Source organism: Bufo bufo, chromosome 9 (genome assembly GCF_905171765.1).
Source record: "Bufo bufo chromosome 9, aBufBuf1.1, whole genome shotgun sequence".
Classification (NCBI taxonomy): Eukaryota; Metazoa; Chordata; class Amphibia; order Anura; family Bufonidae; genus Bufo; species Bufo bufo.
In genome coordinates, this window is record NC_053397.1 from 21,983,682 (window position 1) to 22,003,902 (window position 20,221).

The 20,221-nt window shown below is 45.4% G+C and overlaps 1 protein-coding gene across 6 annotated transcripts in view; it reads left to right on the top strand.

Moving 5' to 3' along the window:
- The window catches only part of FOXP1 (forkhead box P1), a 655,361-nt gene that overhangs the window by 361,598 nt on the left and 273,542 nt on the right, over positions 1-20,221 (top strand). For all 6 annotated transcript variants that reach the window (XM_040408625.1, XM_040408629.1, XM_040408630.1 and 3 more), the window contains one exon: positions 17,963-18,144. In XM_040408625.1, coding sequence (XP_040264559.1) covers positions 17,974-18,144 — 171 coding nt within the window. In that variant the 5' untranslated portion in view covers positions 17,963-17,973. The remainder of the gene's footprint in view (positions 1-17,962; positions 18,145-20,221) is intronic.

Consider the following 20,221-nt stretch of genomic DNA (forward strand, 5'->3'; position numbering starts at 1 on the left):
TACAGAGAAGACTAAGTCGCTCCGCCCACTGGACTCCTAAGCTCAAAATTAGCAGGAATTTCAATCCATAAATTACAAATTATACTCAATCTTTGGTTCTAGGAGTCCAGTGAGTGTGCACCCTACAGAGAAGGCTGAGTCGCTCCGCCCACTGGACTCCTAAGCTCAAAATGAGCAGGAATTACAATCCATCAATTACAAGTCATACTGAATCTTTAGTTTTAGGAGTCCAGTGAATGTGCACCCTTACAGTGAAGACTGTCCTTTATTCATTTGCCCCGCCTACTGGACTCCTAAGCTGAAATTTTTTTTTTTTTTTACAAATAATACCATTTTTTTTTGTTTTTTTTTACACAAAACTATATCAATCTGCTCAGCTCCTCCTGACGCCGGTAGATTGGACTGCGTTTTTATGGCGACAGGTTCTCTTTAAGTAGTCGCTCCGCCACAAATAGTTAACAGGATCTGTAAGATCCTTTTTTTTTTCCGTTTTAATAGGACACTGAGTAATTGGGAGCTGGTAACTGCACATTACTGTTTATAAGCAAACATGGCACTGTGTAAGCAAGAAGTTCTGGTCTGTAAACCAGTTTGATTTCACGGTGGTCAGCAGCTGATGCGTGTAATTTACAACCTTTTCTGCCTGTGTGAATGTCAGAAGAATGACTGTTTGTTTGTCTTAAGTTTTGCCGGCTGTTTATTTTGTGATACATTTGCCTCCCGACCTTGCCTTTTTTCCTGAGAGTGGCCCCATCTCCTCCCATGTTCTGTTTACTCTAGTCCTGCCCTGACTGTCACCTACAAAATCTTTTGATTATTCCACCCGGTTAATGTTAAATTGATCTTGCAAGATGGCGTGTTTGTTCATAAACACCCATGCCGGACCTTTTGTTTACTGTACCCATGGCAGCAATCTCTTTATTAAACAAATATTGCACTGTTTGTGGGCGTGAGACGCGTTTTATCCGGATGGTTCTGGAGAAAAAAAATTCTAGATAAAAAAAAAAAAGTTGAAACCCTTCGGGGTGGGGCAGGAAGGGGGAGGGGGGGGTTGGAATGTGGTTAAAATACATTTTATTTTGTTTATTTTTCTTATCTCGAGGGGCTCCAGAGATATCCCAGTCGCTGCGTTTTATGTCCAGTATGTTTGTTCCCCCCCCATAGAATGTTCCTTTACCTTCCGCGGTGTATACAGATTCCTTGACACCTGGACGAGAATCAAAATCTGGTTCATATTGTACTATACTTTGTAGCGATTCGTTGGGTGTAAGCTTTATTTTAATAAGGCCTCATGCACACATTTCCGTTCCGTTTTTTGCGTTCCGTATACGGAACCATTCCTTTTTAATGGATCCACAAAAAAACAGAAGGTACTCCGTATGCCTTCCGTTTTCTGTATTTCCGTTTTTACGATCCGTTGAAAGATAGAACATGTCCTATTATTATTGTCCGCATAACAGATAAGGATATGACTGGGGGCCAGCTGTTCCATTCCGCAAAATACGGAATGCACACAGACGTCATCTGTATTTTTGCGGATCCGTTTTTTTGCGGGCCGCAAAATACTGAAAAAGCCATATGGTCGTGTGGAAGAGGCCTAATACAGTGAGATTCCTTTAGGGTCCATTCACACGTCCGTATGTGTTTTGCAAATTGCAAATCTGCAAAACACGGACACCGGCAATGTGCGTTTCGCATTTTGCGGACCGCACATCGCTGACGCTCTCGTAGAAAATGCCTTTTCTTGGACAAGAATAGGACATGTTCTATTTTTTTGCGGAACGGAAGTGCAAATCCGCAAACCCTGATGCGGACAGCACATTCCGGCCCCATTTAAAAATGAATAGGTCCGCACCTGTTCCTCAAAATTGCGGAACGGATGCGGACCCATTTTGCGGACATGTGAATGGACCCTTAGTCTGGAATCTGCTAATCCAGAATACTGGATGATCTGAATGGAAATTTGAGATCTACGAGCTGCTGCGTTTTATGTCTGGTATGTTTGTGCCTTCCTTTACCCATAGAATGTTCCTTTACCTTCCGCGATGTATACAGATTCCTTGATGCCTGGGCGAGAATCAAAATCCGGTTCATATCCTAGTATTCTATTCGTTGGGTATAAGTTTTATTTTAATAATACAGTGAGATTCCTTTAATCCGGAATCTGCTAACCCAGAACAGTGGATGATCTGGATGGAAATTTCTAGAGGCCCCATTCAAGTCAATGGGTCCACAAAAAATACGGAACGCACACAGAACACATTTGTATGTCATCCGTACTTCATCCGTATTTTGCGGATCCGTACTGTAGAAATGCTATGCCCAGCCCATATTGCTCATGTGTTTAGTGATTAATAAGTTACTGTTTCCGATCCGAAAAAAACTGATTGCATACGGAAACCATATGGATATGTTTTGTGGAATAACGGAACGGAAGAGGACTTAAATCAGAGAAAGAAAACCCTCAGATACGGAAAACGGACCGCAAAACAACAACGGTCGTGTGCATGAGCCCTAATTGGGTTCACCCCTGGGCCTGTCAATCAAAGTGCATGGGCGTGGCAGTTGCAGAGAGAGCAGAGCCTCTATGTGTAACGGCAACGCCCCCGTTGCTCCTAGAGGCTCATTTGCATATACTAAAACAATTTTTCTCAGCAATGTGGGCACATATGAACACGGGACCAACACAGATGTCTTCAGCTGCCAAGTGCACATGTAACAGGTCAGCCAGTGTCATAGGGACAAATCTGATGACAGATGCCCTTTAAGTGTCCATCCCAACTGTTAGTCACAGTGACCCCATAAGTGTCAGGCTTAGGGCACCTGTAATGGTGACATCATCAGAATCCCTTTAAGGCCTCCTGCACACGAACGTGTGCTTCCCGTTGCCGTATACACGGGCACCTTTCCGTGTGCATTCTGCATCACGGATGCGGACCCATTCACTTCAATGGGTCCGCAAATCCGGGCCTGCGGAATGGTGCGGAACGGAAGCACGGAACGGAACCCTAAGGGAGCACTACGGAGTGCTACCGCGGGGTTTCGTCCCGCACTTCCGTTCCGCAAAAAGATAGAACATGTCCTATCTTTTTGCGAAACGGCCGTATCGCGGACCCATTAAAGTGAATGGGTCCACGATGCGTTGCGGCTGCCCCACGGACGGTGTTCGTGCATTGCGGCCCGCAATGTGCGGGCCACGGCGGGACCACGGGGCGCACACGTTTGTGTGCAGGAGGCCTAAGGGTCCATTCACACGTCCGTAAGTGCTTTGCGGATCCGCAAAACACGGACACAGGCAATGTGCGTTCCGCATTTTGCGGACCGCACATCACCGGCACTATAATAGAAAATGCCTAATCTTGTCCGCAATTGCGGACAAGAATAGGACATGTTCTATTTTTTTCGGGAACGGAATTGCGGACCCGGAAGTGCGGGTCCGCAATTCTGGATCCGGGCAGCACATCGTGCGGCCCCATAGAAATGAATGGATCCGCAATTCCGTTCCGCAAAATGCGGAACAGAATTGCGGACGTGTGAATGGAGCCTAAAGGGGTTGTTCAGGGTTGGAAAAACATGGCTGCTTTCTTTCAAAAACAGCACCACTCCTGCCCACAGGTTGTGTCTGGTATTGCAGCTCATCCCTATTCCCCTTGTTGTGGACTGTAACACCAAATATAACCAGTGACAAAGCTTGGCGCTGTTTTTGAAGAAAGCAGCCATGTTTTTCTAATTCTGTAAAACCCCTTTAAATGGGTTCTAGATTGAGAACAACTGTTTCACTGGGTGGGGGGGATTTAGAGTAAAAAGACTCACCTGCCACCTGAACGGAGCTCCTGTGTCTGACACTGGGACCAGAGCACCGCACCCACCTGCACCCTGCCTAGCCATATCAAAGAGGTTTCCGATCGCAGAGAACCCCTTTAAAGATGGACTCGCGTATCCTAAATTTTATGCCACAAAAGTCGGACGTCTTTCACCTGGATATTCGTGCGGATTTAGCACAGATTTCCTGGAGCAATGCAAAGGGCGGAATCCGCAGGGATTGAGGGGCCGATCCACAGATACATCCACCTAGAGGATGTGCGAGACATCAGGGCGCCCCTGGGTCGTTGTACGGTAGGTGCGTGTTTGGAGCGCGGTGTTTTTATTGTTTTGTGTTTATTGTGTATGCGGCTCATGCCGCCCCCCCCCCCCCCCCCTGCTGTCCGCGCCTGTCACACAGAACCACCGCATGTTCCTCTCTTGTTTTGTAAACACGAGCGGGAAAAAACACATTACAGCATCTGAAATCTGGTCTCCTGCCCCACGTCCTTGGTCTGCTCCAGATAGGACTTGCTCACATCATCTGACGGTTCAGTAGGTAACATGTCTTCTATTGAAAGGGGTTGTCAACCGCTTTAACTCAACATTTAGGTATGGATTTTTAGGGATTCTTCTCTAACTGCAAAATTCCCTTAAAGGGGGTTTTCAGGAATAAAACATTGATGACCGATCCTCAGTATCTGATTGGTGGGGGGGGGGGGAGACTGATTGCCGGCAAGCCTGCTGATCAACTGTATGAAGGGGCCATAGGGATGAAGAGAGCGCTGCAGCCTCTTCACAGCGCCGTACATTCTATAGTGGCTGTGCTTGGTATTGCAGCTCATTTACTTGAACTGGGACTGATCTGCACATAGGCCATGTGATCAACGGAGGTGATGTCACAGGCCTAGAAAGAGGCCGCAGCACTTGCCCAAACACCGATCGAGACCTGGGAGTCAGACCACCCCTGGGCTGATAGTGATGACCTATCCTGAGGACAGGTCATCCATTTTTTAAGTCTCAGAAAGCCCCTTTAATCTGCCATTTTCATTGATAATCTGGAATCTCAGGCTGAACCTTATTTTAAAGAGGCGAATAAGGGGGAAATTCAAACATAGCAAAAAAATCCATATCGGGTCCATGTTGAATTTTGTCTCGCAATTCGTGTTTGACTTTTCCTCCATTGATTTTAATGGACGTGCGACAGGTGAGTCGCAGCCAAATCACAGCAAGTTGCAGACAAGTCGCACGACTATTCTACAAATTAAGGGCTCATGCACACTAACGTATTTTCTTTCCGTGTCCGTTCAGTTTTTTTTTTTTTGCAGACTGTATGCGGAACCGATCATTTCAATGGCTCCGCAAAAAAAAAACGGAAGTTACTCCATGTGCATTCCGTTTCCGTATATGTCCGTTCCTGCATTACGGGCAAGAATAGTACTGTTCTATTAGGGGCCAGCTGTTCCGTTCCGCAAAATACGGAATGCACACGGACGTCATCCGTATTTTTTGCGGATCTGTATTTTGTGGACCACAAAATACATATGGTCGTGTGCATGAGCCCTTATACAGTTAGGACGCTTCCTGGACTAGGTGAATATGGTTTAGTTGACAGAGCGCCCTGTATTGGGGGTCTTCCCAAATATAACGGGTCGGAGTTAGGGCTCATGCACACAGCCGTAGCCGTGTTTGAGATCTGCAAAACACAGATATCGGCAGAGAGTTTGCTGCCATTTTCTTTTCACTCCTTCAGAAATGTCCTATCCTTGCCCCCAAAATGGAGAAGAATAGGACGTGTTCTATTTTGGCCGTGGAATGTGTGCTGTCCACATCTTTTGCGGCCCCATCGACGTGAATGGGTCCACGTCCGATCCTCAAAAAATGCGGATCGGATGTGGACCAAAACTGCAGTCATGTGCATGAGCCCTTAAAGGGGTATTCCAACCTATTAATTGGATTGATTAACGCTAGGTACAACATCTAGGACCCCCGCTGACTGCATGCGTGCCGCTGCTCCATTCAAGTTCTGTGGCACTGATGGAAACAACCAAGCACAGCACTCAGTCAGGGCCGTACGGTTATGAATGGAGCAGTAATGCACATTTTGCTGAAAAGTCAAAAAGACTGAACTGAAGACATCCTGAACGGATTACTCTCCAGTCAGAATGCATAGGGATAAAACTGATCAGTTATTTTCCGGTATTGAGCCCCTAGGACAGAACTCTATGCCGGAAAAGAAAAACGCAAGTGTGAAAGTACCCTTAGACTCCGCTTTACCACCTCGGTGGGATTGATGGAGGACTGTAATCCCCTGTTCTCACTAATGGTGGAGAGTCCCAGTTGTCAACCCTTCCCCCCCCCCCCCCCCCCCCAGGATCTTACATTCATCATCTATTCCATGCAAAACTATAGTTTTTCTGTAGTCCTGAGACCCAGTGTATGGCGCCTGATTTCACTTTGTCTATTCTTAGTTCTAAACCCTCCCTGCCCAGGATATGATGACCCGTCCAGTATGGCTCCTGATGTTCTCTGACCTTCATGTAGTTCACCTGCCCTTCCCATCACTCTGACGCCCCATGCGCTTTCGTATTATGCTGATTAAGACCTTATTTTCCTTTAGTATTGAGCATTTGCAGCCAGCGGACACTTACATGGTATCAAACAATCGAGCTTCAGCACTAAGGACAGATGGGACAATGGAAGGAAGGGTGGGCACGGGGACTTTGGGTGGTTTAGTTGAGCAAATCTGCACATTTCTAGCAAGGATAAAGTGAAAGATCTATGAGACGGGAACTGAGTATTTCTGTACGGCAGAGAATAGGAGTATTCTGGGGGGGCCCCATGTGTGACCCCCTGGCCCCTTTAATAAGGATACACCTGACATTTGCCGAAAGATTGACATGTGAATTCTGCGTTGCAGCTCTGGCGGTAACGTCTGCCTGTGAAGTTTTACTATTTTGTACATTTCTTCTACTTATTCTGTCAATATCACTTTTACTGCAAAATCCTGCCAGTTACGCCTCACTGACCCTGGCAGCTAGTATTCAGCAGGCTTCCTCTAAACCCCTGCTTCCAAACCTGTGTCTCTGCACTAGCTCATCTCCTGCCCAGAGCTTTGACATGGCGGTATGAGCACATTCAGATCGGGATGATGAATGTCAACCATGTTCACTAAAAATTAAATCATATAATCTAATTGATAAAAAAAAAAATCGTAATAAAAATTTCTACAAAATAGTAGTCGTCATGGGCGACCTCTTCATGGGCCATGCGGAGATGGAAGGGAAAATCTGTTGTGTTTGTGGTTACTGATTGAACACACCCAGCAACAGGATCGCTGCAAACCAATTTTTAGTTTATTTGTCTACAGTAGGTGCATGTATGTGTGCATAATAAATTTCTACGAAATAGTAGTCGTCATGGGAGTCATCTTCATGGGCCATGCGGACATGGAAGTCATGGGAGTCATCTTCATGGGCAGTGCGGACATGGAAGGGAAAAATCTGTTGTGTTTGTGGTTACTGATTGAACACACCCAGCAACAGGATCGCTGCAAACCAATTTTTATTTTATTCATCTACAGTAGGTATATGTATTTCCCATGTTTTGCATATATTTTAGGTTGGGGCTACATGGCAATCTTCACCCTGACACCTGTCGCACGACCAATGATCGCTGTGTCGCTTTGAAGTTATTGAATGAATTTGGGTCACAGCATGACAAGTCAGTTGAGGCGAGTTGCAACCTCACATTCACAAAAAAATCCAGCAGTGCTGGTTTTTTTTTTCAATTCTGGGGTCAGGGCAGGTTGTGAGTTGTGCTGTCACCCCATTGAGTTCAATGGCTGCAGCGGTACACAGTGAAAATTAGGGACAGTCCCTTCAAATTTGGGACTGTTGACAACTATGCCTTTGGGGCCCGAGCCATTAAAAGCCTTTTCTCAGGCCCTCGTGTTTCTTTAGCTGGGGGCAGGAATCCTCTGTTCCTCATGTTAGTCATATCTATATGCACTTCATACCCTGTAGGCCTCATTTATCAAACCAGTAAAAGACAAAGGAGAGGAATTCATCAAAACTGGTGGAAAGGAAAATCTGTTGCCCATAGCAACCAATCAGATTCCACCTTTCGTTTTTCAGGTCTCCTATGGAAAATGAAAGCGAGGATCTGATTGGTTGCTATGGACAGCTATACCAGTTTTTTTTTACACCAGTTTTCATGAATCTCCCTGTCTTCATCGCCCATAGCAACCAATCAGACCATGGCTTTCATTTTACCAGAGCAGTTATGGAAATGAAAGCTGATCTCTGATTGGTCGCTGGGGGCTACAAAGACCTGCCCTCGTGAGGCCTGATCATGTTCACTTTTCATCCCACAGCGATGAAGTAGTTAAGTGCCGGTAGTGGACGGCCCCGCTCGCCTCATATATGTTAGATGTGTTTATAATGGTGATGAAAGCCGGGCAGTGCCTGGCATTGTCACGCCATTCCTAGAAGAAAGAGCCCCATGACCACACCGGCAGTAGTGCTTTGGTGGCGTCAAGCCAAATAAATTCTACTTTTACTCCATCTAAGTGAGGCGTGTGCCGTTATGTTGCGGGTTCCAGACTATCTAAAGAGATAACGCTTGTTCCGTGGCTGCTCAGGGAGATCTCACTCAGGTTCTAGGCCCGGCTGAGGGTCTGCAACCTCTAGCACTTCAGCTGTTGTGAAACTACAACCCCCAGCGTGCTCCATTCACCTTCGTGGGAATTCCGAGAACAACCTAGCACAGGTGCATGCTGGGAGTTGTAGTTTCAGCTGGAGTGGCAGAGGTTGCTGATTCTGAATCATCATCTGTATTAGGATTTAAGGAACTGCAGCATTGTCCCCCGACCACTGCTCCCCTGTTATTGACTATGGGTTGTAGTGCAGCATTGTCCCCCGACCCCCGCTTACCTGTTATTGACTGTGGTTCCTAGTGCAGCATTGTCCCCCGACCCCGCTTACCTGTTATTGACTGTGGTTCCTAGTGCAGCATTGTCTCCCTACCCCCATTTACCTGCTATTGACTGGGTTCTAGTGCAGCATTGTTCCTTGACCCCCACTTACCTGTTATTGACTGTGGGCCCTAGCACAGCATTGTCCCCCGACCCCCGCTTACCTGTTATTGACTGTGGTTCCTAGTGCAGCATTGTCCCCCGACCCCGCTTACCTGTTATTGACTGTGGTTCCTAGTGCAGCATTGTCCCCTTACCCCCATTTACCTGTTATTGACTGGGTTCTAGTGCAGCATTGTCCCTCGACCCCCGCTTACCTGTTATTGACTATGGGTCGCAGTGCAGCATTGTCCCCTTACCCCTATTTACCTGTTATTGACTGTGGTTCCTAGTGCAGCATTGTCCCCCGACCCCCGCTTACCTGTTATTGACTGTGGGCCCTAGCACAGCATTGTCCCTCGACCCCCACCTGTTATTGACTGTGGTTCCTAGTGCAGCATTGTCCCCCAACACCTGCTTACCTGTTATTGACTATGGGTCCTAGTGCAGCATTGTCCCCCGACCCCCATTTACCTGTTATTGACTGTGGGTCCTAGTGCAGCATTGGCCCCTGACCCCTGCTTACCTGTTATTGACTGAGGTCGTGGGGCATCATTGTCTCCCAACCCCCGCTTACCTGTTATTAACTGTGGGTCCTATTGCAGCATTGTCACCCGACCCCTGCTTAACACTATATCACAGTATCATATAGGTTACATATGACAGTATTATTTTGTCATTATATGGTGGTATTATGTGGGCATTATAAAACAGTGTTATCTTAGCACTATATGGTGGCATTATTTTCCCTGTATATAGCAGTAATATTTCACACTATGTGGTGGTATTATGTGCATTGAATATGACAGTATTATCTTAGTACTATATTATGATTCTTGGAGCTATATGGCGTCATTATATATTCTGTATATCATAACATAATAACATAATGTGACACAATATGATGGTATTATCTGTGCTGAATATGACAGTATTATTTTGGCATTATATGGTGGCGTTCTGTCTTAACACTATATGACCGTATTACCATGGCACTATATTGTGTTCTGTGGGCTGTATATGACAGTATTATCTGGCCACTGTATGGTGGTATTATGTGGGCTGTACATGACAGTATTATCTTACCACAATATGGCTGTATTATACACTCAGTATGGGCTGTATTTGACCGTATTAACTTGCCACTATATTGTGTTCTGTGGGCTATATATGACAGTTTTATCTTATCACAGTATGGCTCTATAATATGACAGTATTAACTTGGTACCCTATGGCAGTATTATAATTGGGGTGGATTTACAAGATGGCAGGGGTGGATGCCTTGTTTTCTTTGTAACCATATGTATAATGTGCATATATGTAAATTAACCCAGTGTTCCCCGCTCGCCACTAAAGCCCAGGCCTTCGGCGTAAGGATCCTAGTTACCACTCATACAGATAATGTCGTTAAGCCGTGAGACGCCATAAGCAAGCCGCGATAAACGCGTTAATTTCACCGCCCTAAATGACATTTCCAGATTTTGGGTTCCCGTCTAGACGATCCATACTGTAAAACAAAGCCGATCGTGCATTAATCACCCCCTTAACAACAGGTAATATGCATAATTTATGGCGGTATAATGCTATCTTTCTGATATTTATGATGGATAATGCCCCGTTTTCCCGTTGTGCTGCTGCTTTAAATTATACCAAAAGGAAAATTAATGAGAAAGTAGATTTATGACTTTCATTTGTTTGTCAATTCAGAAATTAATTGGGTGTTAATTTTAGTAGTCCCTCATCAGGCCGGGTGTGTAGGATGGAGGCAGCCCTCCGCATTCATTGAATCCTACCTCTCATTTTCTGCGGGTCACCAGCTTTGCATACATTAAAACAGCCCCGAGGCTTACTCTCTTGATTACTTCTTGACTTGCCTTGTACGCCGTCCTGTAATGATTATGAAAATTCACTATAGGGTAAGAGGCGCTAAACAAATCCCATTGTACATTTCATTTCACACGTACAGCTGTGTGCATGATTTTATTTTTAATTTAATTTAATTTTTTCAATATTTTCTTGCCTCTTGTGTTTTGTATGGACGCTGGTTATTTTCACACTTCATGGGAATTGGTGCATCGTTCTGTAGCTGTCAAAGTATTTCTATCTCATAATCAACCTTTTATCCTTCTGCTCCCTTCGTTTTTACATTTGTGATTAATCGTATGGTTGCTTTTCAGTAATAATGTAAGAAACAAAGTCTTAAAGAGGACCGGTCACCTCTCCTCACGTGTCTGTTTTAGTAACTACTTGCATTCCCCATGTAATAACAATTCTGGAGCGTCTAATCTTTGTGCCGTCCCTCTATTATTCCTACTAGAAGCTTGAGTAAGCTGCCTGCAGGTTCAGCAGGGTGTTACCAGTTGCGGGTGTGTCCCTGCACCGTCTGACATTCTCCAGATATGGCTAGTTTCACACTAGCGGCAGGGGAGTCCGGCAGGTGAACAGCCTGTCGGATCCGTCCTGCCGCTAGGTCACGTGTGCCCCCGGACTGCCGCTGCGTCCCCATTAACTATAATGGGGGCGGAGTTCCGACGGCAGCGCATGGCGAGAGGCAGCCAGACTAAAAGTACTGCATGTCGTAGTTTTAGTCCGGCTGCCCCTCACCGTGCGCTGCCGTGCTGCCGCCGGTACTCCGCCCCCATTATAGTCAATGGGGACGGAGCAGCAGTCCGGGGGCACACGTGACCTAGCGGCAGGACAGATCCGACAGGCTGTTCACCCCCCCCCCCCCCCGGAACAGCCTGCCGGACTCCCCTGCCGCTAATATGAAAGTACCCTAAAGCGATCCAGAGCTGTAGCTTCTTGATAAAAATCCACAGACTTTATTGAAAAGATAAAAAGACACCATGTAGCACAACACTGCATGCCTTTCCTACGCGTTTCAAAGTCTGCGGTTCTTAATCATGATCCCAATCAGTGCTGCCAGTGTCAGACTGTGCAGGGACACCACCCTTCCCCAGATGGTAACACCCAGCTGGACCTTTATTGCAGACTGCTGGAAATCCGTTCATAAACTTCTAGTTGGAATAATAGAGGAATAGCATAAGATAGAGTTATATGAACAGTATTCCAGAATTATTGCATGGGGAATGCAAGTAGTTACTAAAGCAGACAGATGACAGGTCCTCTTTAAAGGGTTTTTCCTAAATTTCTGATATTGAGGACCTAACCTCAGGATAGGTAATCAGTATCAGATCGATGGGGGTCCGACTCCTGGGACCCCCCCCCCTCCAACCCCACTGATCAGCTGTTACGCATTTTGCCCTCTTCCTAGACCAGTGACGTCATGTTCATTGGTCATGTGGCCTGGGCCCAGCTCTGTCCCATTTAAAGGGAACCTGTCACCATGACAATGCAGTGCAATCTGCAGACAGTATGTTCTAGAGCAGGAGGAGCAGAGCAGACTGATATCTACTGTAGTTTCATGTGAAAAGAGTGCTGTCCGCATCTTTTGCGGCCCCATTGACGTGAATGGGTCCGCACCCGAGCCGCAAAAACTGCGGCTCGGATGTGGACCAGAACAACGGTCGTGTGCATGAGGCATAAGGGTACTTTCACACTAGCGTTTTTGTGTTCTGGCTTAGAGTTCCGTCACAGGGGCTCTATACCGGAAAAGAACTGATCAGGCATATCCCCATGCATTCTAAACGGAGAGTAATCCGTTCAGGATGCATCAGGATGTCTTCAGTTCAGTCATTTTGACTGATCAGGCAAAAGAGAAAACCATAGCATGCTACGGTTTTATCTCGGCGGGGAAAAAACTGAAAGAATTGCCTGAATGCCGGATCCGGCATTTTTTCCCATAGGAATGTATTAGTGCCGGATCCGGCATTCAAAATACCAGAATGCCGGATCCGTCCTTCCGGGCTACACATGCGCAGACCGAAAAAAAGGTGAAAAACTTAAATGCCGGATCCGTTTTGCCGGATGACACCGGAAAGACGGATCCGGCATTTCAATGCATTTTTTGGACCGATCAGGCATTTTTTTGACTGATCAGGATCCTGATCAGTCTTACTAATGCCATCAGTTGGCATACGTTTTGCCGGATCACTGAACTGCTTGCCGGATCACTCTGCCGCAAGTGTGAAAGTAGCCTAATTCAGAGGTGAATGCTTGAGCTCTGCTACATCTGTATCTGATAATCCAGAATTACTATCGCTCTCCAAGACTAAACATGCACGACCATTCATGATACCTCCCGTAGAAGGAACAAATCCTGCCTGGATGCCCCTCTCCCCGCGCGGCGCGCAATGTATGCATTGAGAATTCCAGTGAAGAGCGGTTTGAGAATTCTTTGCTCGTAGGCATATCTTCGGATGTTTTCCCGTCCGCGATTACACCCCATGCCTTCTGTTGACATGGCTTCTCTGAGAAGCAAAGATTTGATCCACTACGAAGCTTCCTTGTATGCTTTGATACAGCCTAGTCTTGTGTTAAATTATTCAGAAATAATTATGGAACATGGTGTAGGTTCTATGTTTTGATGCAGCTCTGGGTATGGAATATGATTTCCAGTTATCAGACTAACAGTGTGACATTAGCACAGATTCATGTGTGTGAAATTGATTTGCCACTGAAAAATAGTGTGGTCAAATACCTAGTGTTGTTCCCAGTTAATAAGGTTTTTCATTAGTTTTGGTTGACGTGACCATATTTAAAGGGACAGTCGGAAAACATGACCCCGTCCAGCACGTTGTATGGGATTGAATTGATTTGTAAATCTAGACATATGGGTAGATCAATACTCCCAGTCTTTTTCCATATGACATCTCAAGACTGACATATTCCTACCCCAAGAATTTTTGATACATTTAATAAATACATCAATTAGAGTGGAGAGTGGTTATAAGCTATGAAAAACCCAGCACATCCATGCCTTACATAGACAGCCTATTTGTTTCAATGGGAACTGTGCAGTACTTCAGTTTCCCTGTGGGAGCGCTGCAGGGAAATCGAACACTTGGCTACTAAATTGCTCTAAAGAATGCAGCCAATCACTGGAGGTCCCAGGATTACGAGTAGTGTGTGTGTGGAACCACTGTGACCACCAACCAGTTTGACTTAGGGCTAGACTTAAAGGTATTATCCTAGCAGCCCCCTAAGATTCATCCTTTAATCCCTATACAGAGATTTGGACTTCGCTGCAGCCGATCACTGGAGGTCCCAGGATTACGGGTAGTGGGTGTGGAACCACTGTGCCAACCAACCAGTTTGACTTAGGGCTAGACCTAAGGGTGTTATCTTGGCAACCCCCTGAGATTCACCCTTTAACCCCTATACAGAGATTTGGACTTCACTGCAGTGGAGCCACCAGGCCGATACCTCTTGGGATAGTCCTAGTGTAGTTGGCTGCTGACCCACAGGGTTCAGAGACACCTGTGTACAGCACAGAGGTCAGGCAATACTCATGGTCAGGAAACAGGCCAAGGTCAGGGATAATAGAGTTCATGCAAATACTTAAAACTAGGCTGAGGTCTGGGCAGCCAGCAGAGGTTCAATATTGTAAAAAAAAATATATAAAAAAATACTAAGGCCAAGTCATGCAACAGAGGGTCAGAGTCAGTAAACAGGCAGGGATCAGTACATGGGCAGACAAACAGAACTGTGCACCTTCACTTTGAACTAGCAGTAGGTGCCTTTATATATGCCTTAAGGTGACCAGCGATTGGCTGGAGGAGACTAAGCCGCGAGCATGGAAGCACACATGCGTCCTAGAGACAGGCAGGGTGGACCTGGCGCAGAAGTGCAGGTCACGGACTGCAGTAAGACAGATGCCTCTTGTGTTTGACCAGAGGAGCAGGACAGCGGCGGGCACGGGCCGCCATTGTGACACCCAGCAGCGGAATATCATGTGATCAGCTTATTATTGGGGGACCTCTGTACCCTAAATAGATTTTCCAAAGCATAAAAAACATTAAATCTAATGTGCCTGCATACAAAACTATGGACAGGGTGCCCTGTGGAGTTTTTATTTTTTAGCATGCATGTTCCTTATTTGTGTTGCAACATTTTAGGGTAATTTTACTTGTCTAATAATTTATTTGTCATCCACGCCTATGTTTGCTTTTAATATTTAAGGTGTGAGCTCTAACAATATCGAGTATTTATAATAAATACTTTTCTCCTATTATCTGACACGTAATATCATACATTGGAGCCGAGCAGGCATGTGATTGCAATAGGGCCAGGGAGATGAGCGGCCTCCAGACACCTCTGGTGCTGCTTATTTCCCGGGGAAATTGAACTTTCCTGAAGGGCAAAGTTAAATAAAAGTCAAAATGTATCCAATTTGGGAATTATTTGGGGAAAGACAATCACATATTTCCAAATCACATCTTTCATTATCTTTACCATTTTGTACAAACAGAACTTTTAGTGTTCCTATAAAATATGTGTCAAAAAAAGGTGGAAGGAGTTTAAGGACAAGCGGACATTCACGCTACCCCCGTACATTATCATTACTTGTAGATCCCATTACTATCAGTTGGGTTTGCAGTTCCCGTTTTATAAATGAATGGCACATCACTAAGATATGTCATCGCTTTATGATCAGTGAGAAGTCCAACCTCTGGGACCCCCACCAATCCCACACAGCACCTGTATAGTTTGGTGGCCGGAAGTGTGGTCGAACAGGGGAAACGGAAGGGGAGGCAGCCCAAAACCAGGGCCATGACCCTTTTATGCTCAGGATTGGTGGGGCCTTAGAGGTTGCACTACCACTGATCATAAAAGGATAGCATAGCCTAGACTTTATACCCCTTTAATATTTAAAGTGAAAGCATAAAGGATTTGTCCAATTTGGACAACCACTCTCTGACATCCATATGACCTAGTGGGGCTTACAGAGTGGGAGATGTCCTTGCTTGGGATGGAAGAGGAAGTGATTCAAGAGCAAGGAAAGAAGATGTGCTCTTCAGGAGTTTATGAAGGCTAGGTGACAACCATTGTTTGTCCTATATTGGTTGTCACATAATTGTAGCTAGGCTACCTTTATAAACATCCTGATCAATAGCTTCCCAAGGCACCCAACACCCAGGGCATCAAAAGCCATACCAGCCTACAAACACTTGAAGGTTTCTCAAAAATCTTTGTCCTGCCTGTTCTCAAAAACTCTCTATTATTTATTTATTTATTTATTTTTTTGAAAAGAAAAATCTTGGCTTATCTACATGTCTTGAGTTATTAAAACAAACACTGACTTCATCGTTTTTGGGTAATTTACTTGATGGGTGACTCATTTTACCACTGAAATGTAAAACGTATTAGAAGGAAAGCTTAGATTTATCCGAAGACTTCTGATCACATGGAATAAGTATTTGGATCTCAAGATGTAGAATTTATTACTGTATTGGATTCCCTTTCCATTTATACTGGCTGTTGTCTAAACATTGTGGACCTAAGGGTTCGGAAAAAGTGGTTCCTCATCACAGTCGAAAGGCTTCAAAGCTTAAAGGGGTCGTGTCACTTCAGCAAATAGCATTTATCACGAGGAGAAAGTTAATAAAAGGCACTTACTAATGTATTGTGATTGTCCATATTGCCTCCTTTGCTGGCTGGATTAATTTTTCCATCACATTATACACTGCTTGTTTCCATGGTTACGGTCACCCTGCAATCCATCAGCGGTGGTCGTGCTTGCACACTATAGAAAAAAAAAGCACCAGCCCATGTGAGATCCCACGGTCCCGGTGACCAGAGAAGCTGGCACTTTTTCCTATAGTGTGCAAGCACGACCACCGCTGGTGGATTGCAGGGTGGTCATAACTAGAGATGAGCACATTTTTGAAAAGTTCAATTCAGCTGATTCGCCGAATTTTACAAAAAAATATTTGCTTCGTGACAAATTACTTTGTCACGAAGCGCATTTTTTTTGTAAGTAGCGGGTGCAATGACAGGGAGCTGCGATAGCACCGCCCCCCCCGTCATTGTACCCCTCAGATGCCGCGTTCATACATGATCGCGGCATCTGAGTGTAAAAACAGTGTAAAATTAACATAAAAAACAAATCATACTTACCTCCTCCATTTGCTCGCGGCGGGCCAGCCATTTCAATGCCACCTTGCTTGAGGATTTGGCACGAAATCTAGCGCGGCGCGAGATTACGCCATCACGCCAGCAGGCGTGGTGACGTCAAATGTCACCGCGCATGGGATTTCGGCCAAAATCTTAAAACAAGATGGCGGCTGGCAGCCCGTCGCGAGCAAATGGAGGAGGCAAGTATGTTTTTTTTAATTTATTTTTTTACACATTTTTTAGGTTAAATCGATTCGCTAACACGAAGCACTAGGAAATTCGGCTTCGAGGTGAATCAAATTTATCTTGAAACTCGGATCGAATTTCACTTTGTGGGATTCAATTCGCTCATCTCTAGTCATAACCACGGACACGAGCAGTGTATAATGCATTGGAAAGATGAATCCATCCAGCAAAGGAAGCAATATGGATATTCACAATACATTAGTCAGTGCCTTGTATTAACTTTCTCTACGTGATAAATGCTATTTGCCGAAGTGACACGACCCCTTTAAGCCAGTTTTCTACTTTAGATAATCCCTTTTGCAATAAATGAATTACAAGGTTGCAGTGCGGAACCGAATAATCCGATGGACCTGGGCGATCAAACAAGGGATGAAGCAGATGGTTGACGAGTCCTTTGCAGGGCGCCACTTTGACAGGCGTGGCCTCCCACCTTAAAAGGGCAAAGTTAAAGAACAGTCATTTATTTGACTAAATTTATCCAATTTGGGAACAATTTGGGGAAAGACAATCACATCTTTCATTATCTTTACCATTTTGTACAAGCGGAACTTTTAGTGTTCCTATAAAATATGCGTCCAAAAAAAAAAAAAGCGATAAACAAAAGCAAACAAGCCGCTACATTTAGAACAGAAATTTGCTACAGTTATAGCTGTTAAATAAAATAAACACTAACGGTTAGCAAGAAGCGCTCGGGAAAGATAAATTGTATGAAAGGAAATGACAAATGTTTACAGTTTGGAGCTGATTTTAAGCAGGGCACGTATCTTCCAATGCACTAACTGTTTTAACAGCTGCTTTATTATGTTTTCCCCTCCTTGTTTTAAGGGCTTTGAGTCATGATGCAAGAATCTGGGACTGAGACGAAAAGTAACGATTCAGCCGTGCAGAATGGTGGAAATTCTGGTAACCACTTACTAGAGTGCACCTTACGAGAAACGCGATCTAACGGAGAGACACCTTCTCTGGACGCCGCTGCGGCCGACTTTGCACATCTTCAGCAACACCAGGTACCGTGCCCCCCCCCCCCTCTGTCCTGCTCCCTGGTCTGAGATGGTAGAGAAAACAGAACCATCCATGCAATAACAATGGAATGTGAAATTTATACTTTATTATGTGTTCTGGCGCCCGGGTTCAGGCATTCGTCACTGTGAACGAGAGATCAAAGACAGTTGTGCTGCTCGAAAAAGTCAGGGTGTACTGTTTAGTACCAAAAAAAAGTCCTGCTGACAACTGTTATAGTGAGGGTGGATGCTTCTCCGGCTACTGAGTGAAAATTGTCTATTTTCTTGGCATTTGACCTAGTATAAAAAGAAACGCAAACCTCGAAACGCGTGGTGCCTGTGGTCGCAACGCTCAGGAACCAGTCGGTTGTGTTCTTTTATTGCGTGTGATACATAGTTAATGGCACTGTTGAATTTGAGCGAGTTACACTGTATTAGGCTAAGGTTCCAATGATGCTACTGAAATCGACTGCGCCGCCTCATCTGGTTTTCAAAGAACGCTTATCGACCCAAAAAATATAACGCACCCAGATAGAAATGTTGGATTGCTGCAAAACTCGACATGCAGTTATGTCTCGGGAAGATATGTAAATGCTTACGGGTGTGGTCTGATTAGACACTGGGTCTTGCTGCAGGAAAACGTAAAGTGCTTCCCCCGCTGGGCTGTAACAACTGCTCTCAGGCTCCATTCACACGTCCGCAAAATGTGTCCGCATCCTTTCCGCAATTTTGCGGAAAGGGTGCGGACCCATTCATTCTCTATGGGGACGGAATGTGCTGTCCGCATCCACATTTGCGGATCCGCACTTCCGCATCCGTGCTTCCGTTTCCGCAAAAAAATAGAACATGTCCTATTCTTGTCCGCAATTGCGGACAAGAACAGGCATATTCTATTATGTTGGCAATGTGCGGTCCGCAAAATGCGGAACACACATTGCCGCTTTCCGTGTTTTGCGGATCCGTGTCTCCGTGTATCCGCAAAACACATTGCGGACGTGTGAATGGAGCCTCAGAGGCTACTTTTGGGTAGTATACCGCTTGGTGAGAGATTGTTAACTGCTAGACATGCCTCTACGGGGCACTCAAAGACATTTTTCTGCAAGACAGTGCTTGCCCACACACATAAGGGTTTACCAGGAATGTCTCCGCCAGATTGTAACATGTCCTTGGCTACCCAGTCACCAGATTTATCGCCAGTCCCGGAGAGCGGTCACATCTCTAGGGCTGGAGAACCCAGCATGCCTGGGTATTATGTATACACCCTGTTAATTTCAATGAATGCTGTGTAATGTAATATATAGAAGATAAAAACTTGCGACACTCACTCAGCCACAGGCAACAGCCGTTTCGCGCAATCCGCGCTTCATCCAAAACATGGTCGCCGGTGCGGGCACTCGCTCAGCCACAGGCAACGGCTATTTTGCGCAATCCACGCTTTGTCTGGCCAGACGAAGCGCGGATTACGCGAAACGGCTGTTGCCTGTGGCTGAGTGAGTACCCGCACCAGCGACCATGTTTTAACTTTGAATAAACAAGCTGCAAAGTAAATTGGGCGAGTGCCGCAAGTTTTTTTCTTCTATACATTACATTTGAATTGAATGCTGTGTAATGCTTCACATCACCTGTGGTGGCACTGTAGGAAAATTAAACACTTGCTGCTGGGTTCTCCCAGAGATCAAAGCTGATCATTATGGGTCCTAGCAGTAGGACATCCTGGGATCAGCATATCACCTTCTAACAAACGGGAGTCCAAGGTAGACCGTTTCTCTATTAAAGGGATTTTCCAGGTCTTCAAAAAGGCCTATCCTTAGTATGTCTTTGCATAATTGGAGGAGACATGACTACATGGAAAAAATCTTGTGTGGACAAGAGAACTTAGACACTCCAGATATTTGCTTTGTGACAAATAACTTTGTCACGAAGCGCATTTTTTTGTAAGTAGCGGGTGCAATGACAGGGAGCTGCGATAGCACCGCCCCCCGTCATTGTACCCCTCAGATGCCGCGTTCATACATGTGTGTAAAAACAGTTTAAAATTAACATTAAAAATTCAATGCCAGCCGATGCCACCTTGCTTGAGGAT